The 22,631-nt window shown below is 38.2% G+C and overlaps 1 protein-coding gene across 4 annotated transcripts in view; it reads left to right on the forward strand.

Annotated features, from left to right (window-relative positions):
• ACOX3 (acyl-CoA oxidase 3, pristanoyl) overlaps nucleotides 1-22,631 on the forward strand; it is a 36,953-nt gene that overhangs the window by 318 nt on the left and 14,004 nt on the right. Inside the window, exons 1-10 of one of the 4 annotated variants that reach the window (XM_065836762.2) lie at nucleotides 25-266; nucleotides 3,319-3,497; nucleotides 5,597-5,830; nucleotides 6,827-6,898; nucleotides 8,083-8,172; nucleotides 9,945-10,088; nucleotides 10,922-11,010; nucleotides 20,260-20,356; nucleotides 20,688-20,870; nucleotides 22,103-22,225. In XM_065836762.2, coding sequence (XP_065692834.1) covers nucleotides 3,330-3,497; nucleotides 5,597-5,830; nucleotides 6,827-6,898; nucleotides 8,083-8,172; nucleotides 9,945-10,088; nucleotides 10,922-11,010; nucleotides 20,260-20,356; nucleotides 20,688-20,870; nucleotides 22,103-22,225 — 1,200 coding nt within the window. In that variant the 5' untranslated portion in view covers nucleotides 25-266; nucleotides 3,319-3,329. Of the gene's footprint in view, nucleotides 1-24; nucleotides 267-3,318; nucleotides 3,498-5,580; nucleotides 5,831-6,826; nucleotides 6,899-8,082; nucleotides 8,173-9,944; nucleotides 10,089-10,921; nucleotides 11,011-20,259; nucleotides 20,357-20,687; nucleotides 20,871-22,102; nucleotides 22,226-22,631 lie in introns of those variants that run through there. The other 3 variants (XM_065836764.2, XM_071808534.1, XM_065836763.2) reach the window with 3 other exon arrangements.

A 22,631-nucleotide genomic window follows, 5' to 3' on the forward strand; every position in this document is an offset into this window, starting at 1 on the left:
CGCGCCGCCGGTCTGTGCTCTCCGGGGAGCCGGAGCTGGCGCCGTGCGGGGCGCGGTGAGACGCTGCTGCGGTGTCGAGCCGCAGCTCAGCAACCCCGGAAACCGGCTGCTGAGGCAGGCGGAGGCTGGAGAATTTTTAGCTTTTATTTGCGGAAAGTCGGTATCGTCGGGGCAGTGGCTACGGTGCCTCAGCGTAGAGACGCCTTCTGAAAGCGAGCTCAAAACTGGGAGCGCTACCTGGCTGCCTGACTCCGAAATAAATCAGGGTATATTTTTGTAGTAAAACCCAATATATTACGTAGTTGTTTGTTTTTCCTCCTGCCAGCACTAACGAGGCCCCGCCCAGAATCGGTACAGTTCAAAAAGCGGTTGTACAATAAAACCGCAAAGCACTTCGAAATAAGAAGTTTCCTTCCCTGCCGGTAACCTCTCCGGTGCCTCTCTCTGGGCAACTGCCGTGGCAAGCTTTTTATTTTATTTTCCTAGTTGCTCCGCATTTTCACGTAATGGTGTTTCTGACAGAATAAGGTTGTAATATCGTTATTCTTGACAGTGACCATGTGCCTGAGCTATATCATCATTGTGCAAGATAATTCACGATAATACACTGCAAACAAAAGTGCCTGTGTGCTTTGGATACCGTAGTTGCCCACTTGTGAATTTGAGTTACTAGCAAGAGTATCTTCCACATAAAAAAGTTTTCAACTCAGTATTTCTCAGTGAAACTGCAGCAGTTCTCAGCAAGTTGAAAAATAATGTGTTGTTTTTTACTGCCACATCCACACACAAATTTCAAAGTGTCGGAACCAGGCTGAAATTAATACTGAAATTAACACTGTGATTATTCTTTAGGGCCATCCTTTGTTACTTTCCCTCTGTAATTGGCTGTTTTGTTTTCCTGATTAGTTTTGAAAGTGTTTGCTTGGAACACAATTATATTAAAACATTGTATGAAGGCAGAGAGAGAAACTGTGATTTTCATTTTTTTTTTTTTTTAATAAAGGATCTTTTTTTATGAATGCTTAGGTTTTCCCATTTGAGCAATTTTGTTGATTGGCAATGTAAATAGTTAGATGCAATAACGGCAGTATTTTGATGCAAATTTTTCTCTGTTCTGAGACAGAAGCCTTGAACTTCTGCCTGATTTACCTGTTTCCTAGTTAGAAGAGTAACATTTGTTTATTTGGCTGCAGTTTGAAACGGTCCTTCCCAATGCCCTTTTTTTTCCACCTCTGTACCGTTGCAGAGTACTGGGACTGCACCCTCCTGGAACCCATTTGGAAGTCGCATGCAGAAATACTATCCTGAGGTTCTCTTCTATTGTGTCCACACCATAGAGAGCTAGAAAGTGACCTCCATAAGAGGATTAGGTTGAAAGAAACATAGCAAGGATATATGTCAAGATGATGGGGGGTACAAGCAAAAGCAGAGTGCCAAACAAGCAGATTCTGTGCTTTATGATGTTCATAGTCCATCCTGAGCCGTTGGCCAGCCCTGGGCCTGCATGTCCTCCCAGCATCTCTGAGAATTGTGTCTTCCAGCCAGTCTCCTAGTTATACTGTGGCCAACTTGTGTTCCTCTGCCCCATCATTTTTGCATCTTACAAGTATAACACAGATCTCTGCCACCTGCAGGAAGCAGCAGGAATTGCTGGGTGTGATTCGAGGCGGTAGCAGCAGAGGGCACCCCGACATCTGCTGCTGGAAGCAGTAGAGCTAGAAACCTTTACCTTCTGGGCCAGGTTTTACCACAAAGCGAGATTCCCCTTCTCTCCAAAACCAGTGCGGTTGTACTGGTAATGAAATCCTGCTGGTTCTGTGACGTTCTGCGATGCGCTCGGATCAGCCGTATATACAAACAACAAAATGCCAGCAGACTGTGGGGCCTCACTGCTCTTGATCACAAGAGTCTGAGGCCAACTCAGCACAGAATAAATAAGTGTATTCAGAAAAAAATGCTTAGTGGGAAGACAGAGTAAAAACATTATAAACCCCCAAATAACAGAAATTAAAGTGTAAACTTAGGGAGGAAAGAGGGGAAAAATGAAGTGTGGTTGCAAAGTTCATACTTTGCATACTTTGTTTGTTCTTGAGTATGGCAATAAGACAATTAAAAGAAGTGCATACCTATGCGCTTACAGTTTTCCAAAACTGTATCTTCCATGTAGGAGAAATGCCCTATAGTTTTTATGTGTTTTGTAGAAGTCATTACTATGATAGTTTTGTTTCACTTCATTTATGCAGGTTTAGTCTTTACCTTTGCAGGTCCATTGCAGACAGAGCCTCCTGCTTGTCCCATTCATCTGTTCTATTCAAATCAATGAAGTTAATGATGGACAGCGTGTTGATAATTGTTTTAGTTTCACAATTTTGAATGTTCACCATGTCAAAGCAATGGAATAGTATGCAGGGCCGGAGGTGTTTATGTTTCCCCCCTCTAAAGCCACCTGTTTATTTCTGCACCATATTCCTTATGGCATGGGCAGATATACCCCGGTAGCACAGAGCTCTCATAGCCAAGGGGATCCATGGGAGCTAGCCCAGTTCTGGACAAGATTAACTCAGACAAAGGACATGCATATATGTAGAATTTTACAGAAGTTTGTTCCTTGCAATTGCGGTACATGCAATAAAGGTTCTGTTACCCACTTACTCTTTCATATGTTCAATCAGTGGAAGGTAAGGGCAGAACTCCTACCATTTCCCTGATGTCTTCTGTCTCAGGTTTATGCACAAACAGCAGCTCATCACTTCAGTTATATAATAGCAAACATTAATATATAACCAACATGCCATTTAGTTAAAAGTCGTTTAAAAGTTAACTAGTAATGTGGAAACAATTCAGGTCTGTGCTGCATTTGAACAGGGTTTTGTGTGCATGTTTGGGTTCTTTTATATTTTATTCTTTTGCATTTAAGTTAGAAGTGAGGTTACAATTATTCACATTATGTTATTTAAGATGTTATTTTTTCCCTGGATCTTTTATCTTGTCCCCTCTTTCTTATTATGCAATATTAACCAATGTTGTCCCTCATTCATATTTTGCTTATTTTAAAAGGTTTAACTCATATTTTGATAACAAAGACTATGTAATTCATTTACATTTGATCAAAGGAATTTTTTTCTCTCAGCTTGTACCAAACCAATTGAATAAGAAAATCGGAAGGGCAAGCTTTAGTTGGTTCTGCAGTGCTCCATTTATACATTTGAACAAGTCTATGGATGCAATTAATGACCCAATTGGGTTTTTTTATTATTATTAAAAATTAGACATCTGTGGTGCTTCTGTTTGTGATGTATCTTTTCTTGTTTGATGCAGTTCAGCTAACAATGTCATCCACACTGAAGCTGAAAGAAGTCACTGGCAACCGAAATTCATGGGATACTTTGCTACCAGATTTCCCTAGAGGACCACTTTGCAAATATCGTAAGAAAGCTTCCTTTAACTGGAAGGAGATGGCAGTGTTACTAGATGGTGAAGATATCATCCAGCTTAAGGTAAACTTTGCAAGAATTGTAAATGTTTTAATTTTGGAGATACCAGTAGAAGCAACTGTAATTTTCAAAGGGAGAATATTTAATTTAATAATATTTGAGCGGCGGAGGAACACACAGGTCGACTCAATATGAGTAATAAAGCATAGTTCGATTTATTAGCCCGAACAGCATATACTTATACAGTTCACGATAATTATGCATACCTGTCACCTACTAATTGGCTTAAGCTCTAACAGTCACATTTGCATGCTGCTAGCTATGCTTATTCTACATTCTTGTGCTCTTGAAAGCTGTTTGTGAAACTCTGCCAAGGTCTCGGTGACCTTGCTGATTTTACTGAAACAGTCAGCAGTTCCCACTGCAGCCTAGTCTTGCTACTTACGCTGAGACCTTCAGAACAGGCTCTGCTCGTACAACTGTCCCTTATTTTTAAGCCATTCTGCAACAATTCTTCCTTTTTCTTTTTGTACGAGTAGAGCCTGATTCGCTATTCATTCAAACATTCTTTTAAAGCAAGAGAGAGCACGGCTTAGACACAATAACCCTATAGCTACTATAACTAAGATAAGCAACACACTTTGTAAAAAGCTCTTAAACCACCCTTCTAACCCTAGCCAGTTTGTTAACCCCTCCAAGCCGAAAAGCCCTATATCTTCTTTAATCTTCTGGGTGTAGTTCATAAGTTGTTGAATTTCCTTATGGATTGACTTCAATTTATCTTCCAGGTCTGTGAGCATCTATAACACTGAATTAGGATCCATGGTTTACATCTGAAACAGCCCTCACAACTTATCTCCCTCCTGTCCATCTGCATCCATTGAATCTTTGTTGTCTTTATTCAGCCATGGCTTGACCCATTTCGTGGGAATCCACTTCAATCCTTGGCCTGTAATGACACAACCATAACCTGTTCCACAGGTTATCAATTGATGTGGTCTTTTCCATTAACTAGTGGTTTGACCATAACTAATGTAGGTTCTTTCTGATTTAGCATGATTTTGGGTCATACTTGCAAAGTATTTCATCACATACAATGCTTTTGACAATTGGTTTTGTGGTGTTTCCCCTACTATAATACTCTGTAGATGTGGAGCATGAAAAAATGCTTTTACACGTCCAATTTTGAGAACAGAACTGAACTTTTAAGCAACCTACTTTTTCATCGCATAAGGCTCATTTCATTACAACATCAGTACAGGGAAGACCAGCAGGTGCTATATTACAGAACTTCAGTGTTTGCTTCAAGCTGAGAAAGAACTATATTTTACTATATTGTTTTACTGTACTGTTTGCATTAAATCATGTATCCCATGGTTTTACAATGCACTTAAGCTGACCTAAGTTCATGCCACTGTCAAACGTAGTATTTCTGTCTTCCTTTGAGTGACATAATTTCCTACAATCTTCTGTGCCTGCATTAATGCTTATGTGGCACTGCAGCTGGACACATTAGCATGCCTATGTCACTGAAAGCTAACCCTACCAGAAAAAAGAGATTAATTGCAGCACAAGAGATGGTGTGGGAATGCATGACTTGGAGGTACAGGAGGAGACAGAACTGACTTTTCCGAAGGTGGTATAGATTTGCATGGATTTAAGCTAATCTTGAACATTCACCATAATTGTTAAAATCTTAGAAGATGGATCAAAGAAATAAAAAATGCCTTGTTCTGGATCTGACTGGCTTTAGCATTATGGGATATTTCTGACTGAATGTAACCCCTGGGGTTCTCCCTTTATTCTCAGATTGAGGGCTGTTGCCCTTCAGATCCTGCCAGCAGCTTCATAGAGTGAAATAATAAACCTGCTTTAAAAAGCAAGTTAGTTTTACCATACTGTTCTCTTAACACTGAGAATGAATCCATCCCACTTATATTACCTTATGACAGAGGAGCTTTCATAAAATACAGCTGCATGAACTGTATCTATAATGACAGATTGTTTAAATATATTTTTTCATGGGAGTTTTGGCTTTATAAATTTACATCTTCCTATCAAACAAATGTAGTTTGAAGCATAATGTTATCCTAGAAAAACATTAACTGGTTTTGTTAATGCTTTTAGATTAACATTCTCATGTCAGCTTTTTCCCCCTGAAGAACAGAATCTTCTCTGCTCTGGAAAGTGATTCTGTCTTTGCACGTCATCCTGGAGAAGATTTGTGCCGTGAGAAATATCAGGAGCTGACGTTTCTGCGCTGTAAAAGGCTCTTTGAGTATGATTTTCTTAATCAGCAAGAGATCATCGAGAACCCTTTAAAGATACTTCATATGATCATCTGTGTAGGAATGTATGATTGGTCTCCGTGTCTCCAGTATTTCTTACACTGTGGTGTAAGTACAGTTCAAGATGTATAGTGGTGTGTATTTGAATTTAAGTCTCTCGTAATACTGTATTTGTCTTGCCACCTATTTTATTAAAGCTTTCCCCAGTCCTTTGTTTTCAAAAATGAAGTTCATTTTAACTGCTTAGAAGAATCAGAGAGCTGTGGGATGAATTTAGCAGATTTTTGTCCTTAAGCCCTGTCTCCACTGGAATCCCTCCTGGAAAGTAAAGGTGGGGTGGTATAGACAGAGCTACAGAAAGTTATTTTGATGCCTACAGCTCCTCCTCTCTATGGCATTAGGAGCCAAAGAACTTGTTTGTTTGGCCCAGTGTGGTGACCGTGTCTTTGTTACAGATAACAGGTATCAGAAACTTCCTTGCCTCACCATCAGTGTGTTGATTCAGGGCAGAATCCAGAAGGAACAGAAACCAGTGAAGGTTTCTCACTGACACCAGTGGCCAGGATTCTGTTCATCAATTCCTCCTTAGATGAGTCTCTGAGAAAGAATACTTGACATAACTAATCAAATAATATTAGTAGAATTAATTAATTATTACTATTCACGTGGCTGGAGAGAGTCTGGAAATTGTAGTTTTGTTATGTGAATATCCATCTGGAAAAACTGAAGGTAGCTTGAAGGTAGCCTGATCTTGAAGCAGCTATATTCAGTTCTCAATCCCTTTGAAATAAAACAAACTAGAACAGTTTTAAAGTTTTGCTTTGTTCAAGGGGACATCAGTAAGAACAAGTAGAAACTGAGCTTAATAAGGTTTTTTAAGAGTTTGCAGTTAAGGATTCAACAGGTTAGAGCTGTGAAAATTTCAGTCCTCCGTAGAGAGGCCTTGATGAGATAAAATCCCGATTTACCTCCTCCAGCTATAGACCAAGTCGTAGTTTAGTGTGCAGCCTACTTTCCTTGGCCTTTTTAACGGACAAACGGTGTGCAATTTGTGCTTTCCATCATGGGGTCACTGATTTCATTCATAATTCTCTGTTTTTACAGGTATTTGCAGGTGCAATTTTGAGTGCTTCTGAGAGATTTGCAGGCTTTTTGAAACAGGTTTACAGCATGGAGGTAACTTTTTTTGATAACTTGTGAGAATTTGTCACTGTCAGAACCATGGCAGTACCTGCACCCTTGTGTTATTTCTGTTCTCTTTGCCTAACCGGGTACTTCTAAATAGCAAAAGACCAAGGAGCGGGTTGAAGCACTGAGCCCTGACAATCACTGGTAGCCACTGTGCTGCTTCCTGGCTCTCTTTTAGACTGCCCTGCGGAATAAGTGCGGCCTCTCTGATATAGAAAGAGCCAATCCTAAACAGTTCCTCCTGCCAGTGCCGTTTGGCCATGTGGGCAGCATTCACTGTCTGGCCTGACCCTCTTCAATTTTGCAAGATATATATGCTGAGTGCACTCAGACTGAGCTTCATGCTACTTTTGTTGTTCTTTACCACTTCTTATCTGTTTTATTTGTTTGCTTGTTTTCCTAACCATTCACCTTCCTTGCTTATTTAGTTTTCTGAAGTTGTGTGTTTATCTGTCTGCTTGTAGATAGCAATATACTGCTACACAGTTCTGATTGGATACCCCATGTTGAAGATCGGGATGAATTCTTTAAATGACTCTCAGTCTAAGCAAAAACCTGAGGATATATATTTGTCAGAAAAATTTTGCCTGAGGTTTCAGGTTTTCTGATTTGGTTTGGTTTTCTCACTTGCTTTTCAAAGGCTTGTTACTAGAGAGTATGTGCTACAGGCCAAACCAGTCTAGGGGAAGGGGTTGCAGTATGTAAATATTAGTGTGAGCTGATGTTCCCAAATGCTGCTGAGAACCAAGTGTATCCATATATTGATCTGATATAAATGTATCTCCTTCAGTAATGTAGGCTATTTGCAATTATAAAAATAAACAGCCTCATTCTGGTTTTCCCCTGACTTTGGGAGTTCGTGGAACTGCTTGTAACACAAGCAGACTTGCCAATTTTCGCTACGCAACAGTTCTTTCAATGCAGACAGCAGAATACTTGTCAGTGGAATTAATAATCCATACCTGCCTGAATGAGTTGACCATCAGCAAAGGAAAAAAATACCTGTTACCCTACAGCAGGCATGATGTCCTAGCCTTAGGGTTACATCTGATTGGTTTCTTGCGATTGTGAGTTACTTTCCACCAGCTGAACTTGCAATCATTTGAAAATCTTACAGTTTTAATTTCTGTTACAAAGTAGTCTTGAATTGTGCCTTATGTTTCCTTATTTAGATTTTCGGATGTTTTGCTCTGACTGAACTCAGCCATGGAACTAATACCAAAGGCATACGAACTACTGCCACATTTGATCGAAGCACCCAGGTTAGTCTTTAATGCACAGGAATAATGTTTGACATTGTTGAACTGTGTTATTTACTAACAGAACAGAATGATTTGTGGATTTCTTTGATTAGCAAGAATCAAGTTCAATCCCAAATGTAACAAACCCAGCAATTTCTGTTTTCTTGTACAAGTAGGTATTTTAGCTTCTGGTTGTGGTAGAAAATAAGGATAGCATTCTTCTCCTTTGTTGTGTCTCTTAAGGAATAGCTGGATGTGCAGATTAAATTGTCTTTTAGGCAATTGTCTAATAGATTATTTTCTGAGGATGAGAAAAAGAAGTACAAAAAGCAAGATACCAAGACTGTCAGAGAGATCCAAAGAAGAAAACAATGAACTGTTTTTTCCATTAGGAAAGTGCTTGCTATTCATACTTCGTTTTCTGAAATCAACACTACTGCACAAATAAATTCAATGTCCTAAAAAATTTTCAGTAAATGAGTAGAACTCATCATAGTTTTATGTTAAGAGGGAAGAAATTAGAAGTTCAGAGGGGAGACTGATATAACTTTCTTTCTTTCTTTGTCATCTACATGCTTGATTTATGCCAAGTTGAATTTAAAATGTGTGTAATGTCCCAGAAAGGTGGGCTCATCATGTCCCCCAAAGACTGTGGCATTTTATTGCGCTGTAATACACAGAACTGTGTTCTATTACTGTCAACAAACAATGTCACATCACCATGTGGCTTCAAAAGAATGAGAAATGAGAAACAGAGATTCGAAACGTAAGATTTTATATTCTTCAGCAGGACAGCTTTGCAGTCTGCATTTTTTCATATAAAAGCAATTCAGAGATCATTTATGCAACATTGGACATTCATAACGCTGTCCAGAAAGAGAAAAAAACATAAATGAACAAAAAAATCCCAAACAAACAAGAAAAAAAACAAACAAACAAACAACAAAAATAAACAAAGCAAAATAAACCAACAAAACACACACACACACCAAAAAAAAAAAACCCCAAACCAAAAACCCAAACAACAACCAAACACAAAACCCAAACTTGTGAGAATGGCATAATGAAAAGTTCTGTTTAAAGAAATTGAGTTCTAGGTTGATGATGAATGCATTGCAGTAGGAGTGACTGAAATTAATAAATCTTTGTTGAGATTGTGATGCTCTGAGTTCAGACTTCTTTTACATCCAGAAAGCACACTATTTGTAATGCAAAAATCTAAATGCTGAATCTATGTCTAAATTTCAAGATACATGTATTCCTCAGAATTCCCACCACTCGTGGCCCCCCAGTTCTCCAGAATGTGAAGCGTGCCGCCTTTCACCCTGCCAGCCAGGCTGCCTTCCCATCCAAAACTGAGAAGGAAGGATGTGATCCCTGCGCAGATTTCAGTCCTCACTGCTGAAATCGCCCTCACAGTCCCTCACATGGACTGGACTCACAGCTCAGCTTAACCTAAGATTTAGGAAGTGCTTTTGAGTGCTTTTGAGTCCATCACTTAGCTTTACCCATTTTTTTTTTTTTTTAATGTTTGAATAAGCAATAGAAAGGCTGAATTTCAGGCTTTACAATGAACTAATGGACTTTCTCAGCTCTAATTTTTTTCCTAGCTGCATGTATTCTCTCCAAAGTTGAACACAGTAAGAACAATCTCCACTGTTGGAGTACAGTACAGAATGAAACCCTGGTAGTTAATGAATGTTTTCAAAACATTACCATGGTCATGAAAAAAAACCAGCCGTATTTTGATTTTTATGACTTACATAGTTTGCTCCTTTCTTTGCTGGCTACAGGAATTTATCATCAATACTCCTGACTTTGAAGCTGCGAAGTTCTGGGTTGGTAATATGGGGAAACATGCTACCCATGCAGTTGTGTACGCCCAGCTCTATACTCCTGATGGACAGTGCCAAGGATTACATAGTTTTATTGTACAGGTAGGGTAGAAATATTGCTAGTGTTGTCTCGTTTTTTTATTTTGGAGGGAGTGGGTTCAAATTAAAGACTTTCTGTTATACTGTTATTTATATCTCACCGGTATATTCTTTAATTAATGCCTTCAACATTTGTTGCAATTGTAGCAAGAGTACCATTTTCAAATATTCACTGATTTTTTGATGGTCGTAAAGCCAGTTTTATACTGTCAGGTTTCTGCAGAAAATTCTGAAAAGTACAAAAGATCTGAAAAGCCTCCAGATTGTCATGCTAACTGTATAGTTAGAACTAACCTATGCTGTATGAAATCCTGAAAGTCTTGGATGAGGCTTAAGATGATTTATGTCTGCCAATGCTGCAGGCTGATCTGCTTGAAAACTGCAGGTTTCTACTGCAGAGATTAGTTTAAAAGATTAAAGACATCAGAAAATATGGCAGTATTTAAGGTGTACATAGTAAAATGAACTAGTTGCGGACTGAGTAGAATTTATTATAAAATTGGGGAATATCTCAAAGCTGATTGCTATATAAAAGACCTATTGATTCTTACTATGCATGTGTGCACCTGCTAGTCTGCTGAGAGCAGTCATCAGTGTTAAGGCATATTTAATACAGTGATGTAATTAGTGTCGTATTGCTGAAGGATCTATGTCCTGAATGAGAGGATATGTAAGTACAAGTTACATCCAGGATTATGTGCTTGGAAAAAACAGAGACCTTTCTTTGACGTTAATAACAGAATAGAAGTTGGAAATATTTTCACTGTTTGAAAAGTTCAGTTGATAACTTTAATTGTGCCATAACTGAAATAATGGTTTGTTCCACTTCTATGCAGATTCGAGATACAAAAACTCTCCTACCTATGCCGGGTGTGATGGTAGGTGACATAGGGAAGAAACTTGGGCAGAATGGGTTGGATAATGGGTAAGTCAATCCATTTGAAGGAGGAAACATTCTAGGTTATATCACAGCGTAGTGGTGCGGGTATCCTCCTGTGTCAGTTCTGTCTTTAGTTCTGAGGTATTCGCGAGTGGTTTTAAGTTGCAGGTATTTCCAAAAATAAGCCAGATAGAAAATACTGAAATTCAATATTTTTCAATCTGAATAACCATGGTCTTTCTACTTCTCTCACTTTTTAGAATATGAAGTGCCACTGGCACTCTGGGAATATCCCCAAGCATTCTTGCAGTCATAGACTCTGCAACAATAATAATGAAAAAAAACCCTAAATCCGTTAAGTTCTGAGTAAAGAACTTAATCAGCCTCTCTACCCATCTGGTTGTAAGCCCTTAATTATTTTGTCTGTCGATTTCCAGCCCACAGGAAGGCTATTGAAGGTCCACAGATAAGGTTTATTGTTAGTAAAGATGTAAGATTAATGTGACGCAGTAGAGAAACTAGGTATCGGGTTTAAACCATGGGATTTCTGGACTAATTCTGTTCACTGCAGAAGAGAAGGAGAAACTTGGCTATTTTATTCCTGTATTCTCTGTGTACAGTTGAAATAAAAAAAGTACTTGGACTCCATTTCTGAGTCATGGACTTCAATGGCCTTATTTCCAACCTGGTATTCTGTGATTCTATGAAACTGTGTCTCTGCTTTACTAACCAAAAGCATCTGATGGGGAAGAGAGACAGTGAGAAAATTGAGATAGATTTCTGCCTTAAAACAGCCATTACATAAAAATTAGTATTTAACCCCATGTATTAGTTACATGCAGTAAGTGGGGGTGTGTCTATGCCTCAAATTTACCTCTTTCTGTTGATTGAGTTTGTTACACATGTATTCATCGTCCTTCTTAACATGCCATTTCAGTAAACAAAGTATAGACATCCTAATGTATCGTGTTTTCAAATGTAAGGGCCTTGGCTGGCTTTCCTGAAGGTCGTAGGTCTGCAGTTTGTTTTTACCACCCTCCTGATAACCCCAATTAGCCTGTAGTGGCAAAAATAGCACTGACTTTTGTGTTTCTGTGGCTCATTTATGCTCTGTTATATGAAGACATAGACAAAAATTAAAAAAAAAATAGAAAATTAAATTTTATAGAGGAAAAAAATGTGATAAAAGGCCTGGAAAAGTAGCGGGTTTGAGTTCTTGTGGGAATTTTTGCCTGCATCTGCATTACAAACTAGTAGCCACCAGATGGCACAGCAACATGGACCTCCGTAATCCAAATGTAATTCAGCTGCATATTTCTGTAGAAATGTTCAAATTCTGTTGTTAGTTCTTAATTTGCAGCATAGTTTTATGCGCAACAGGAGGAAGGAAAAGAGTGTGCTTGACATAACATCAAAATTCACATAATTTATCCTTTGATCTACTGGGAAAAAAAATAGAGCATTTTTTAAATATTGATATAACTGAGTAATCTGAAATGATAATATATTTAATACACTGTAAATAAGAGATGCCAGTTACTTGCTATCTTAATGTCAGATGGAGTTCCTTATCTTAGTTATGACATCACGTCATTTAAAGCATTTAAAGGGCATTCTAATTGTTCTATTTACTTTGTGTATGCTGCTTTAAAAAAATAATATATTTTCTGCTAACAGCAGTGCCTGAAGAGCCCCAGTCATGGATCTAGATCTCTTAAGTATGGATTAAGACAGTGTCTGGACTAGAAAGCTTAAATTTAAATCAGCACCTGCAGATGAGGGTAGGGGGATGAGAGAGCCCAAGGTTACCAATACTCTTCATTCAGCTGAAAACTCTAGGAGCCTGTGTTCCTGATCTGCCTTGTCTGTGTTCTTTGGAGAGGTCTGAGGTTAGATGCCAGCATTGTTCACAAGAACTGGAGAACGAGTTTTCACTTCGCAACCTTCCTGATCTCACTGAGCCAACAAAAATGTCAGGACTTGTACACATTGCTTCTCAGAGGTACATGAAGCCCTGGATGGGGACTGGGGAGGTGGTGGTTCCGTACTTCTGCAATTCTTTGCAGAGACAACAGGGTGTGCCACTCTTGAAAATGAGCTGTTGGTTGCGTGATCTGCAAAATGCAGAGATTCACAGGGAGATATTTCACTAGACGCTGCCTTGTCAAGGTGTTCTTCTAAGCAGTTTACTAATCTTATTTCCTAGTTATCCCAGAGAAACCACAGCTTGCGGTATAGAAGCCTGTTGTATATGGTGATAAGAAAACATTCCATTATGCTGTGACTACAAGTGTTAGTCTCTATTGCATGCTTTGCCAGTTTTTTGAATGTATATGTGAAGTCTGATTCAACTACCATAGACACTTAGTAAAAGATAGATTTCCATTTAATTACACGCAGGATAAACGGTCAGAGTGCAGATCATAGTCCAACGTCTTTGGCAGAGGTGTCAGATTTTGTTCCTGCCCTTCAAGAAGTTTATGCAACTGATTTTCAATATGGGTACAGAGAGTTAAGCAGTTATGCAGGACATGGGGAAGAAATTTCAGAGCTTCCTTGGAAAATGCCAGTGATTTTTGCTAGGTAAGAGAAGAGAGTAGGTGATTGTAGTTGTCCCTTCTGGCTTTGGAAAACAATTGATCTCTTGGGTAATTTGGCTGAAGTCTGGTTTCCTGCTAATGCAATATGTAATGTTTTTAGAAAGAGAAAGAATTTCAGAAGTAATGTGGGAATTATTGCAGTGTAAATCCAATTGACTAATCTGTCCCTTTCAAGTTTGTCTTTCCAAATAATTCTCATAACTTCATAATTGGAATGTCCAAAAATCACATGGATTTTGCAAGTCTCTTTAACTTCAGCTACCCCAACAAAAACAAAAGACAAAATCATTTCAAAATATTTTAAAATCTTTTTCTTTCTTTCTGTCATTTAAAATGATTTGTGTAATCAATGCCTAAATGATTAAAAATAGAATTCCAATTTTCCTCATGGAGACTTTAGACTGGCTTTGTGTTCTGTTACGAAAAAATAAAAAGGACTGCCACCAGGGGATGCAAGTGCTTCAGCATATATTTTTATAATATAAAAAAGTCCACTTGTTGCTAGTGCTCTGGCAATCTTTGAAATGTGCTGTTCACTGAGGTCTCAAAATGCAAGTAGCTGAAGAAAAAACAACTACTGAAAGAACTCTGGATATTTGTGACCAGGGCTTTTCACTAAGAAGTGTCACAGGCATAAGAGGAGGGACATAGACCAAGAGCTTGGATAAGTGCTGATGTGCATTCCTGTTTCTTCCCTTTAGTGTTTTGTTTCATTTTTTTTTTGTCTGCCCTGGCCAATGTAGCATTACCAAATTACCAATTACTTCAGAACACATCAGTAAATGATTGCCACTGAATTGGTAGTGAACCAATGTCATGCCCAGTTTTAAGTGGCAGCAAATTGCTGCTTTCCACGCTCCAGAAATAGAAATGATGCCTAATGGAATCTGCATGGAGAAGAGTTTGAAAATGAGGCATAATTGTGTTTTTGAAGTGGTGCTTAACACGCCTTGTCTTTGTAAAACATGCTCTGAGCTCATTCGTCTGTATCCGCTGACAGTACAGTGTGTTGAGCAGACAAAACCTGTGATATGAAGCTATCAAAGGTACAGCAAACTGCTGCCAGACAGAAAGCTGTTTATTTTAACTGAGTTCTTTGTAGGGGAGAAAAGGATCTTTCTGGGGGAAGAAGAATTGTTAGCTGTAACTAATTAGAAAGGTGGACTTTGGAGAACTGAAGTTTTTTATTATCTGTTTAACAACACTTTATGTACAATTAAAATGTGATCAGTCTCTCCACAAATACAATACACTAAGATGTTCAGCATGTTCTCTACTAATCACTGAGGCCAGATTCAACTTTCTGGATCCCAAAACCAAAATTAAGGAACCAAGACAAAATGGGTAAAGGGGATTTATTGGGCAGATAATCAATAAATGGTGTAAAAGAATCTCTCCTGGAAAGAGACTGGAGGTTCTGAAAGCCCCCTCTGCAATTCCTTGTATATTGATGAAGATGGCATACGTCACACAAACTCCAGGCCTTTACAGATGACTTTTAACTGGTTAATTCTTTTTTTTCTTTGTCACTATTTCAGTACCAGTGCCAATAATACATTGAGATTCTTCTGCTGCTAGTTTGAGAGTAGAACAAATTAAAGTCCAGTCTTTCAAAGGGTTTTTGTCTCCTAGTAGTTATCCTCTTAACTCTTATTTAGATTTTGCGATGGTTGTGGTTATATTTACTGGGAAGATAGGAGCTGTAATACATGGTTTTAATGCATGGTTGAAGCCCAAATAGTCTCTTGGACCTTCATCTTACAGTCTGAAGCAGTATTTTGGTGAAGATAATTTCCATACTCAGCTTCTTTTGTTGTTTGCTTCTACTCCCACGCTGACTTTTTACTTTGTGCTGGGACAAACATTTGTGTAGCTGTGTAGGGGACTCAGCTGGGGAACTGGAACTGCCTGAAAACTAATCTGACAGAAAAAAAGCCCAACATTTGGCTGTCTTCAAACAGATCATTTGTCAGGTCTGGTTCACTGCAAGGCCACAGAACAGGCTGGTGCAGTGCAGGGAAAAGGACAGTACAGGGATGTGAATAGGAAAGCAAGTGCAGAAATCAGTCCTGCTTCTCAAATAAACAAGCTTATGCTCGTTTAGTATTTTCATTGTCTTGCAGCTTCTGACCGGAGTCACAAATAATTGCAATAGTAATGAAGCAGCTATAAAATAAAACTAAATATTAAAAATGCCTGTACCTCTGCTTACATTATCTGAATACAGCAGTATAGATCCTTCCGTCCTTCTGAACAGTGTGACTTTCACAGTCAATCCAAATATTTTGCAAGACACATCTTGCATGTTTACATTTAAAATCAAAACAGTGATTTTTACAGAGGAATCATTGACATTTCCCTGTTTTGCTCTCTCTGCGTAGTTTCCACAGTCAAGGTAGGACACTATATGGGTAAGACGCTATATGTGTCTGCACATCCAGAACTCCTTGCAAGAATGGCACTCAGACTATAAGAACTTTAAAGTGAGTGTCTCATGAAGTCAATTAAGAGAGGATTAGGAGGCCTAGAAAATGCTATGTTGTTTTATCATTGCTGTTGAGCATTACTGTTACAGAGCTGCATTCTTATATGAGAGCCTTGGCTGTAGAAATAAAGCTAAACCATCGCCTCACAGTTTTCCCCAGCTTCTCTGCAAGTCTCCTCAACTCTAACCTTTTTGTGAGTTTCAGTCTGGAATATGTGGCTGTTTTCTTTCCTTCTGCAAGTTTTTCACCAAACCTTTGAAGTGTTATTCTTCCCAAGGTTCACTGTATCCCATAAACAGCCGTGAGATCACTTGACTCACAGCCCTCCCATACCATTCACTTGCTTTCTGTTTCTGGCTGGAAGGACTGAAGGAGCTGTCACTGCACCGTCTCTAAGGTAGTCAATAACAAAAGCTGGCAGGAAAGACGTTTTAGTGAGTCTGGAATTCACCAAAGTATGTTTGAGCTATTTGCATGATAGGTAACAGCTTATTAATTTAGTAAAGGGAGCTCATAGCTTTTCCAGCTGCTCCTTTCTTATCAGCATTACTGCACACCAGATGAATTACTATTGCATGATTTAAAGTCAGTAAGATTAACTTTGCTTGAAGTGTTCCCTAAACTACTGGCCAAATAACACAAAAAGAATGCTACTGTTGGTGTAGCGCTTCACTCTGTTCAGATAATCTAGGTAGAAATCTATGTGATTCAGTTTTTTTAACATTGAACTACGTGATGCAAATTTGCACATTGCTGTAGAGACCTATGATATGTATTTAAAGTGATAGCTATCTGTCTTTCTTGCTGAGAAGTCTCAATCTCAGTCACGCTATTTGCTATGCAGAAGAGGCCCTAAGTAGGGTGGCTTTCAAACCCATGGATTTGTCATCACCATGTGAAATTTAGCCATTTTCCAAACTTGCTGGTACATGATATCCCCATGACTGCGTATACAGTTCCATTATTGCAAGATATTTGTTCAGTTCTTTAAGGAGATTTTTCCCCTAAGTGCGTTGACAGATGTAGTCCATGTCTATTCACTGTGCTTTCTAGGCTAATAACCATTAGAAATGTGATCATTGACTTCATTAAATCTTACTATTTATTTTTAATATGTTCCGATATCAAGTTCAAATTGGCCAGTATGTCTTAACAATTTCAAATAGCAAAGTTCTTGGAGAAGGAGCATAACAGCAGTTGGCAATGATCTCACAAGGTCACCTATCTCCCAGGTCCTGTAAGGTTCTGCTTTTACTTTCAGCACTGGTGCTTGTAGGCAAAATATCTTATTTCTTTATGCATGGGAATTTTCTGTGTGATTTTTAATTGCTAGTTCTGTCTCTCTCTTTTGCTTCTTAAAGTTTTTTCCATCTTACATGCAGTTACTTTCATAGCAACTTACAGGAAAATAAGGAAATACTGTATCTGTAACAGAAATTATAAAGGAAAAAAATCTAATATTTTAAAAATTGTTATTTGGGATAATTTTGATGTTAAGAAAATAGATTGCTATATAGTGATTTGAAATTTAGTATTCTGGTTCACTAGCTGTGACAAAAGTTATTAAAAAGGGTGTACATGTGATTTTAAATCAAAATAATTCTATGTAATCTTTTATGTGATACAGAATTAGCTACATTATATTTATGTTGGACAGATGATAAAACTTTTTTGCAAGATTTTTCACCCTTTCCGACAAAAGCCTTGTCTAGATTTACTGTTTGGGATTGTATCACAACAGGTGAAAGCAGGTAAAACTGTTTAGGTAATTTCCAGAGCTGTTTTGCTTGGCACACGTCTGCCACGTGTTCAGCATTAGTAGGCTTGAATTCTCAGAAGTAGATTATTAGTATATAAATTTATATATTAGTAGATTTGAATTTGCTTTTTAAGCACATACCAATAGAAATAATTATCTGCAACTGCGTAGCTTTGCTGAATGAATTGTACTAATGACTACAGTGTAAAACACAAAAAGGCAATTTGCCATCTTGTTCCTTGCTGTTACTACCGTGAATCTTATTGTTCATCACACACAGAACTAAACATGCTCCAAATATATGTTTGTGAAGAGAAGGCCCAAGAGCTGGTGCCTGTTGAAATTTCTTCCTAATCTGTGCCCCAACGATTGTATCAGCTCTCAGGTCAACTCTTCCTTTAGTCTGATACCATTTTATTACCCATTCAATCTCTTTTTAAAATAATATTTCATTGCTTTCTTCCATGCATCTTTTCTTACTGTGAGGGGTACTTGATAAGCATCCATGAAGCTCCCTCGCTTTTGTCACTTGGATTCCTCCTTGAAATTCTCCTTCACTCTAATGGGTTATAGAAAATGCTAAGGTTTAGCTGCCAACATGCTGTGACTGGCAGGTGTCGTTTCAGTAGTTAGTATCTACCTCACCGTTTGTTTGAACACATTTGTAGCTTCTTGCCTTATGCTTGGATTTCAAGCTCTGAGGAGGAAGCGCCTTCTTGTAGTTCTATGGGCGTACAGTGATGACGAAAATATAGTGCTAAACTTAGGGACCTAAACCTTGCCACACATGCTCTCCTGTAATTAAAGGAGTAGGTAATAATAATTAAAAACTCCATTTCTGTCTAAAATGCATGCTATCGCTTAAAAATATTGGAATTGCTACACAGTGTCAGTTGTGATGGATTTTGTTTGGGATATAAGGAGCAGAGAACATGAATTTAACCAAAAGATGTTTTTTGAATTAGATTTTTTTTTAATTTATTTATTTTTACTTTCAGTGATGTGAAAAAATATCAACGAAAATGGAAATCATATTTTTGGAAATTCTGAATTTGCTTCTGTTACAGAGTAGTGTTATCTCACTGAAACTGGCACTTAATAAACCACTTTTTAGCATGGCTAAGGCCAATAAGCAGCTGGTTCTTGGTTAGGATAGCATGCTTTTCTCTGTGGTTAAGTCCAAAAATATTGTGTATCTCTAAGGCTGAATAAATTCTGTATGCAGATATGTTTCCTTGGAAACAACTTGTAATTTTAAAGCACATGCAGCAATGCAGCCCTTATGTAATTTATTAATGTGAAAGACCTGGCTCTCGTGAGCCTTATTAAATAGATCAGCCTGTATTGGCAGGAAAAGGGAATTTGCTTTGATTACAAATACAGCTTTTCAAGTGCTATTAGATACTGAGATATTCATGAGTGGATCTGATGCTGCTGCTGTTGTGCCAAGTTGTATTGCCCGTTTGGGTGACACAGTTCATACTCTTCTTCCTGAAGAATATGAATACTCAGGACATTCTGCCTATTCTGACAACTTCCTCCTTTGTTTTTGCCAGGGTGCAGAGCTTAGAAAAGGTTGTCTTGCTGTTCCTTTTTAAAATGCCACATTCCAGGGGACCGAAATCCTAGTTTGAGTTTACACAAAGGAAGACTCTCCATTCAGTTCCTTCTCAGGGCACTGTTTCAGTGATGTCCTCATTTGTGTTTCAATAATGTGAATGATCCTTACAGATCTATATTTTAGACTCAAAACATATGTCGTGTCTCTATTCCAAAGCAATCTTCAGACTGGACTGAACAACACTTCAGTAAAGGACGTGGTTCAGCAGAATTGTTTGTGGCAGGGAATTACTAGGAGTCAGAATGGCCCAGTCAGGTTCTAAGCAGGAGAAGGAAGTTGTTCATCTGCCCAAGATTTTCGATAGCTGAGGTATCAAGCTCAGTAACTTACCTAAACTCATCCAGACTGAGAGTTCAGTTCAGGTTTCGAGGCTGTCAGTGAAAGTGTCTGTCAAACTGCCTCTGGGTAAGGTCTCTAATAAGTAACTTTATCTGTCACTCCCCTTCAAACAGAATATGTTGTTCATCTTTCCATTAGTAGTTTACTTCCTTACTTATGAAGCTGCTGAAATAGTCTGCTAGAGCCAATGAAGTGCTTGTTTTGATTTTTTTAAGCATCGTCTTTAATTTTTAGAAACAAACTGAAGAGTAAAAACAAATAATTTTCCATCTTGAAGTTCCTCTGCTGTCCTGAGTCTGAAAGCCTCTGTTCTTCCAGGCATACTCTCCTAAAATTACCTACCTGGCTTGATGGCTGCTGTTGTCAGTTCACTGACATGCCTGAGATCATTGTACAATCGTGTCTTTGTTGTGACCTTTTCACTGTAATGTAGACTCCTCAGACTATGTTAAGGTAGATTTTGCATTGCTTGTGTATTTGTTTAAACAGATTTGCCATGTTCCACAATGTCAGGATACCTAAAGAAAACATACTCAATATAGCTGGAGATATCACAGCTGATGGGAAGTACTCAAGTTCAGTCAAGGTAAGAATCAAGTAGTACTTTCATTTACATAAGGCTGTTGACCATTTCATGTGAGATAGTCAGAATGCTGGCTTTTTAATTGCCTTTTGGAAATGTCTCAACTCACCTTGCTGATCTTACTAACTTCTTGCTTTTTGTGCTACACCACTGATTGTAAAGTAATTTAGAGAAACTACTTCGAGTCTTTCCAGGATGCCTTATCTGAATGTGTTAAGAAATAAATCTGGCCAGTCCTGTGGGCTTCTGATCGTGCTACCAGAGTTGTCCCTTTATGGGGGAGGTAAATGAAATGTTAGCTTCACCATTCCGTCTGTGCCTTTTATTCATTCAGGATGTTAAAGAGCGTTTTAGTGCATCTCTGGGATCCTTGTCGACTGGCAGAGTTCTGATCACAGCAATTTCCATGACCAATTTAAAGCTTGCCATATCAATAGCCATACGCTTCTCAGCAGCTCGCCGTCAGTTTGGACCAACTGATGAAGAAGAAGTACCTGTTCTTGAATACCAAACACAGGTAAATAGTTTGAAATTCACATGTACAGACTTTTATATATTCAAACTCATATTCAGAGCTACTGCAGATGAAAATAGTGACACTAAAGTTGTCTATGTCATCTGAAGTGCCATTCTAATGCAGCTGTGAGGGTTCATTCCAACTTAGGACCTCCTTAGACTTCTCCTGGCACGACCAGGCTTTTGACAAAAGTTCTTGGAATAGCAAAACCCCAAATATTCATGTTTCTTTGAAGTACGTAGAAACGTTTGTCTTCTAAAATGTAACCTTTTTATAGAAGGACCGTCTTCTATGCACATGTGAACGTACTGCAGATGTAGAAGCTAGTATTTGTTTAAGAATGCCAGTCCTCTTGCTGCTGTGCTAATTTTCTCTTTTTTAGCCTTTATTCTTTTAAAGTATAGAAGTCAATGACATTCATTGTGGTGAGGTCTCAAGCTAGCTCTAATTCTGAGTGGAGTATAACCACTGTTTTTTTCTGGAGAAACAGCTTTTGCTTTGAAAAAAGAGAGCAAGAGTATGTAGGGTAACTCAGAAATACAGAAAATTCAGATCTACTGAATGAGAAAGATTAATATATAAGAAGTCCTAAAAACAAACCTGCCCAGTTTGGCAAAAAATGGTGGTTTTTTTCCAGGTCTTGCAATTTTGAAAGATTTCATGGGTTTCTACAAACTGGCAAAAGCTGCCTTCTTTCCACTTGCTCTAAATAAGCCAGGTTCTGCTTCTGTTCATTCTTCGAGTCTCTCATTTTTGCTCAGTTCCCTTCTCATTCCATTCTTGCTCCACCACAAAATCTTCCTCAAGCAGTTTCTCTTTTCCTTCATGGGCTCCAAGTTTCATGGAGCAGCAAAGATGCTTCTTTTGCTCCTTCCCAGTGCATTGTGGTTTGGGTTTTTCAGGTTGGTTTGGTTGGTTGATTGGTTGGGGTTTTTGTTTGGTTGGTTTGGGTTTTTTTGGTTTTGTTTAGTGGGTTTGTTTAGCAGAATGTTTATCACAAATTCATAAAATGCATGAAAGAGAATAAAGTAACCGTAGCTCATGTATAGAATAGTTGCACTTACTTATGTTTATAGATGGTTATTGTTAAATTCTCTTCTCCATAAAACAGTTTTCCAATTTGAACAAAGTAAAAACTAATTAATCGGTTCAATATTGTAGGACAGTTACATGCACATAAATATAAAAAATACATGTTGATTACAATAAAATCTATTTAATTTTTATTCTAGCAATGGCGTCTTCTTCCTTATCTGGCCGCTGCATATGCTTTAGATTATTTCTCCAAATCCCTGTTTAAGAACTTTGTAGAATTTTATGCAGGCTTATTAACAAAGCAAAGGAGTCGGAGACAGGTGAGATATTAACACATTTCTCCTTATCTGAGTTCTTACTATAATAAAATGGAAATTGTTAAATGAAAGACTGACTTAAAAGTCTTAGGCCATGTTACAATCAAGAATGCCAGGTTAATGTCTCAGAAATATGGAAGATACAAAGTAATGATTGAAGTTGCATTCAGAAATTTTGTTTTGATGGAGTGGATAAAGTTTGTGGGATTTAAGGTCATGTTCCCTTGCTGAATTGTTTATCATAAATATATGATGATAATGCAAATTCAGCTTATAATGTTTTAAATGATACTGCAGGGTTCATATATCAAAGACTTTCTGAAATGTTACTATTCTTAATTCCTGCACAGACTTTGTGAGTCTGACTTGAGTTTGCAAGTAATATTCATGCATTAGGATAAACATTTTT

This window comes from Patagioenas fasciata, chromosome 4 (genome assembly GCF_037038585.1).
Source record: "Patagioenas fasciata isolate bPatFas1 chromosome 4, bPatFas1.hap1, whole genome shotgun sequence".
Taxonomy (NCBI): Eukaryota; Metazoa; Chordata; class Aves; order Columbiformes; family Columbidae; genus Patagioenas; species Patagioenas fasciata.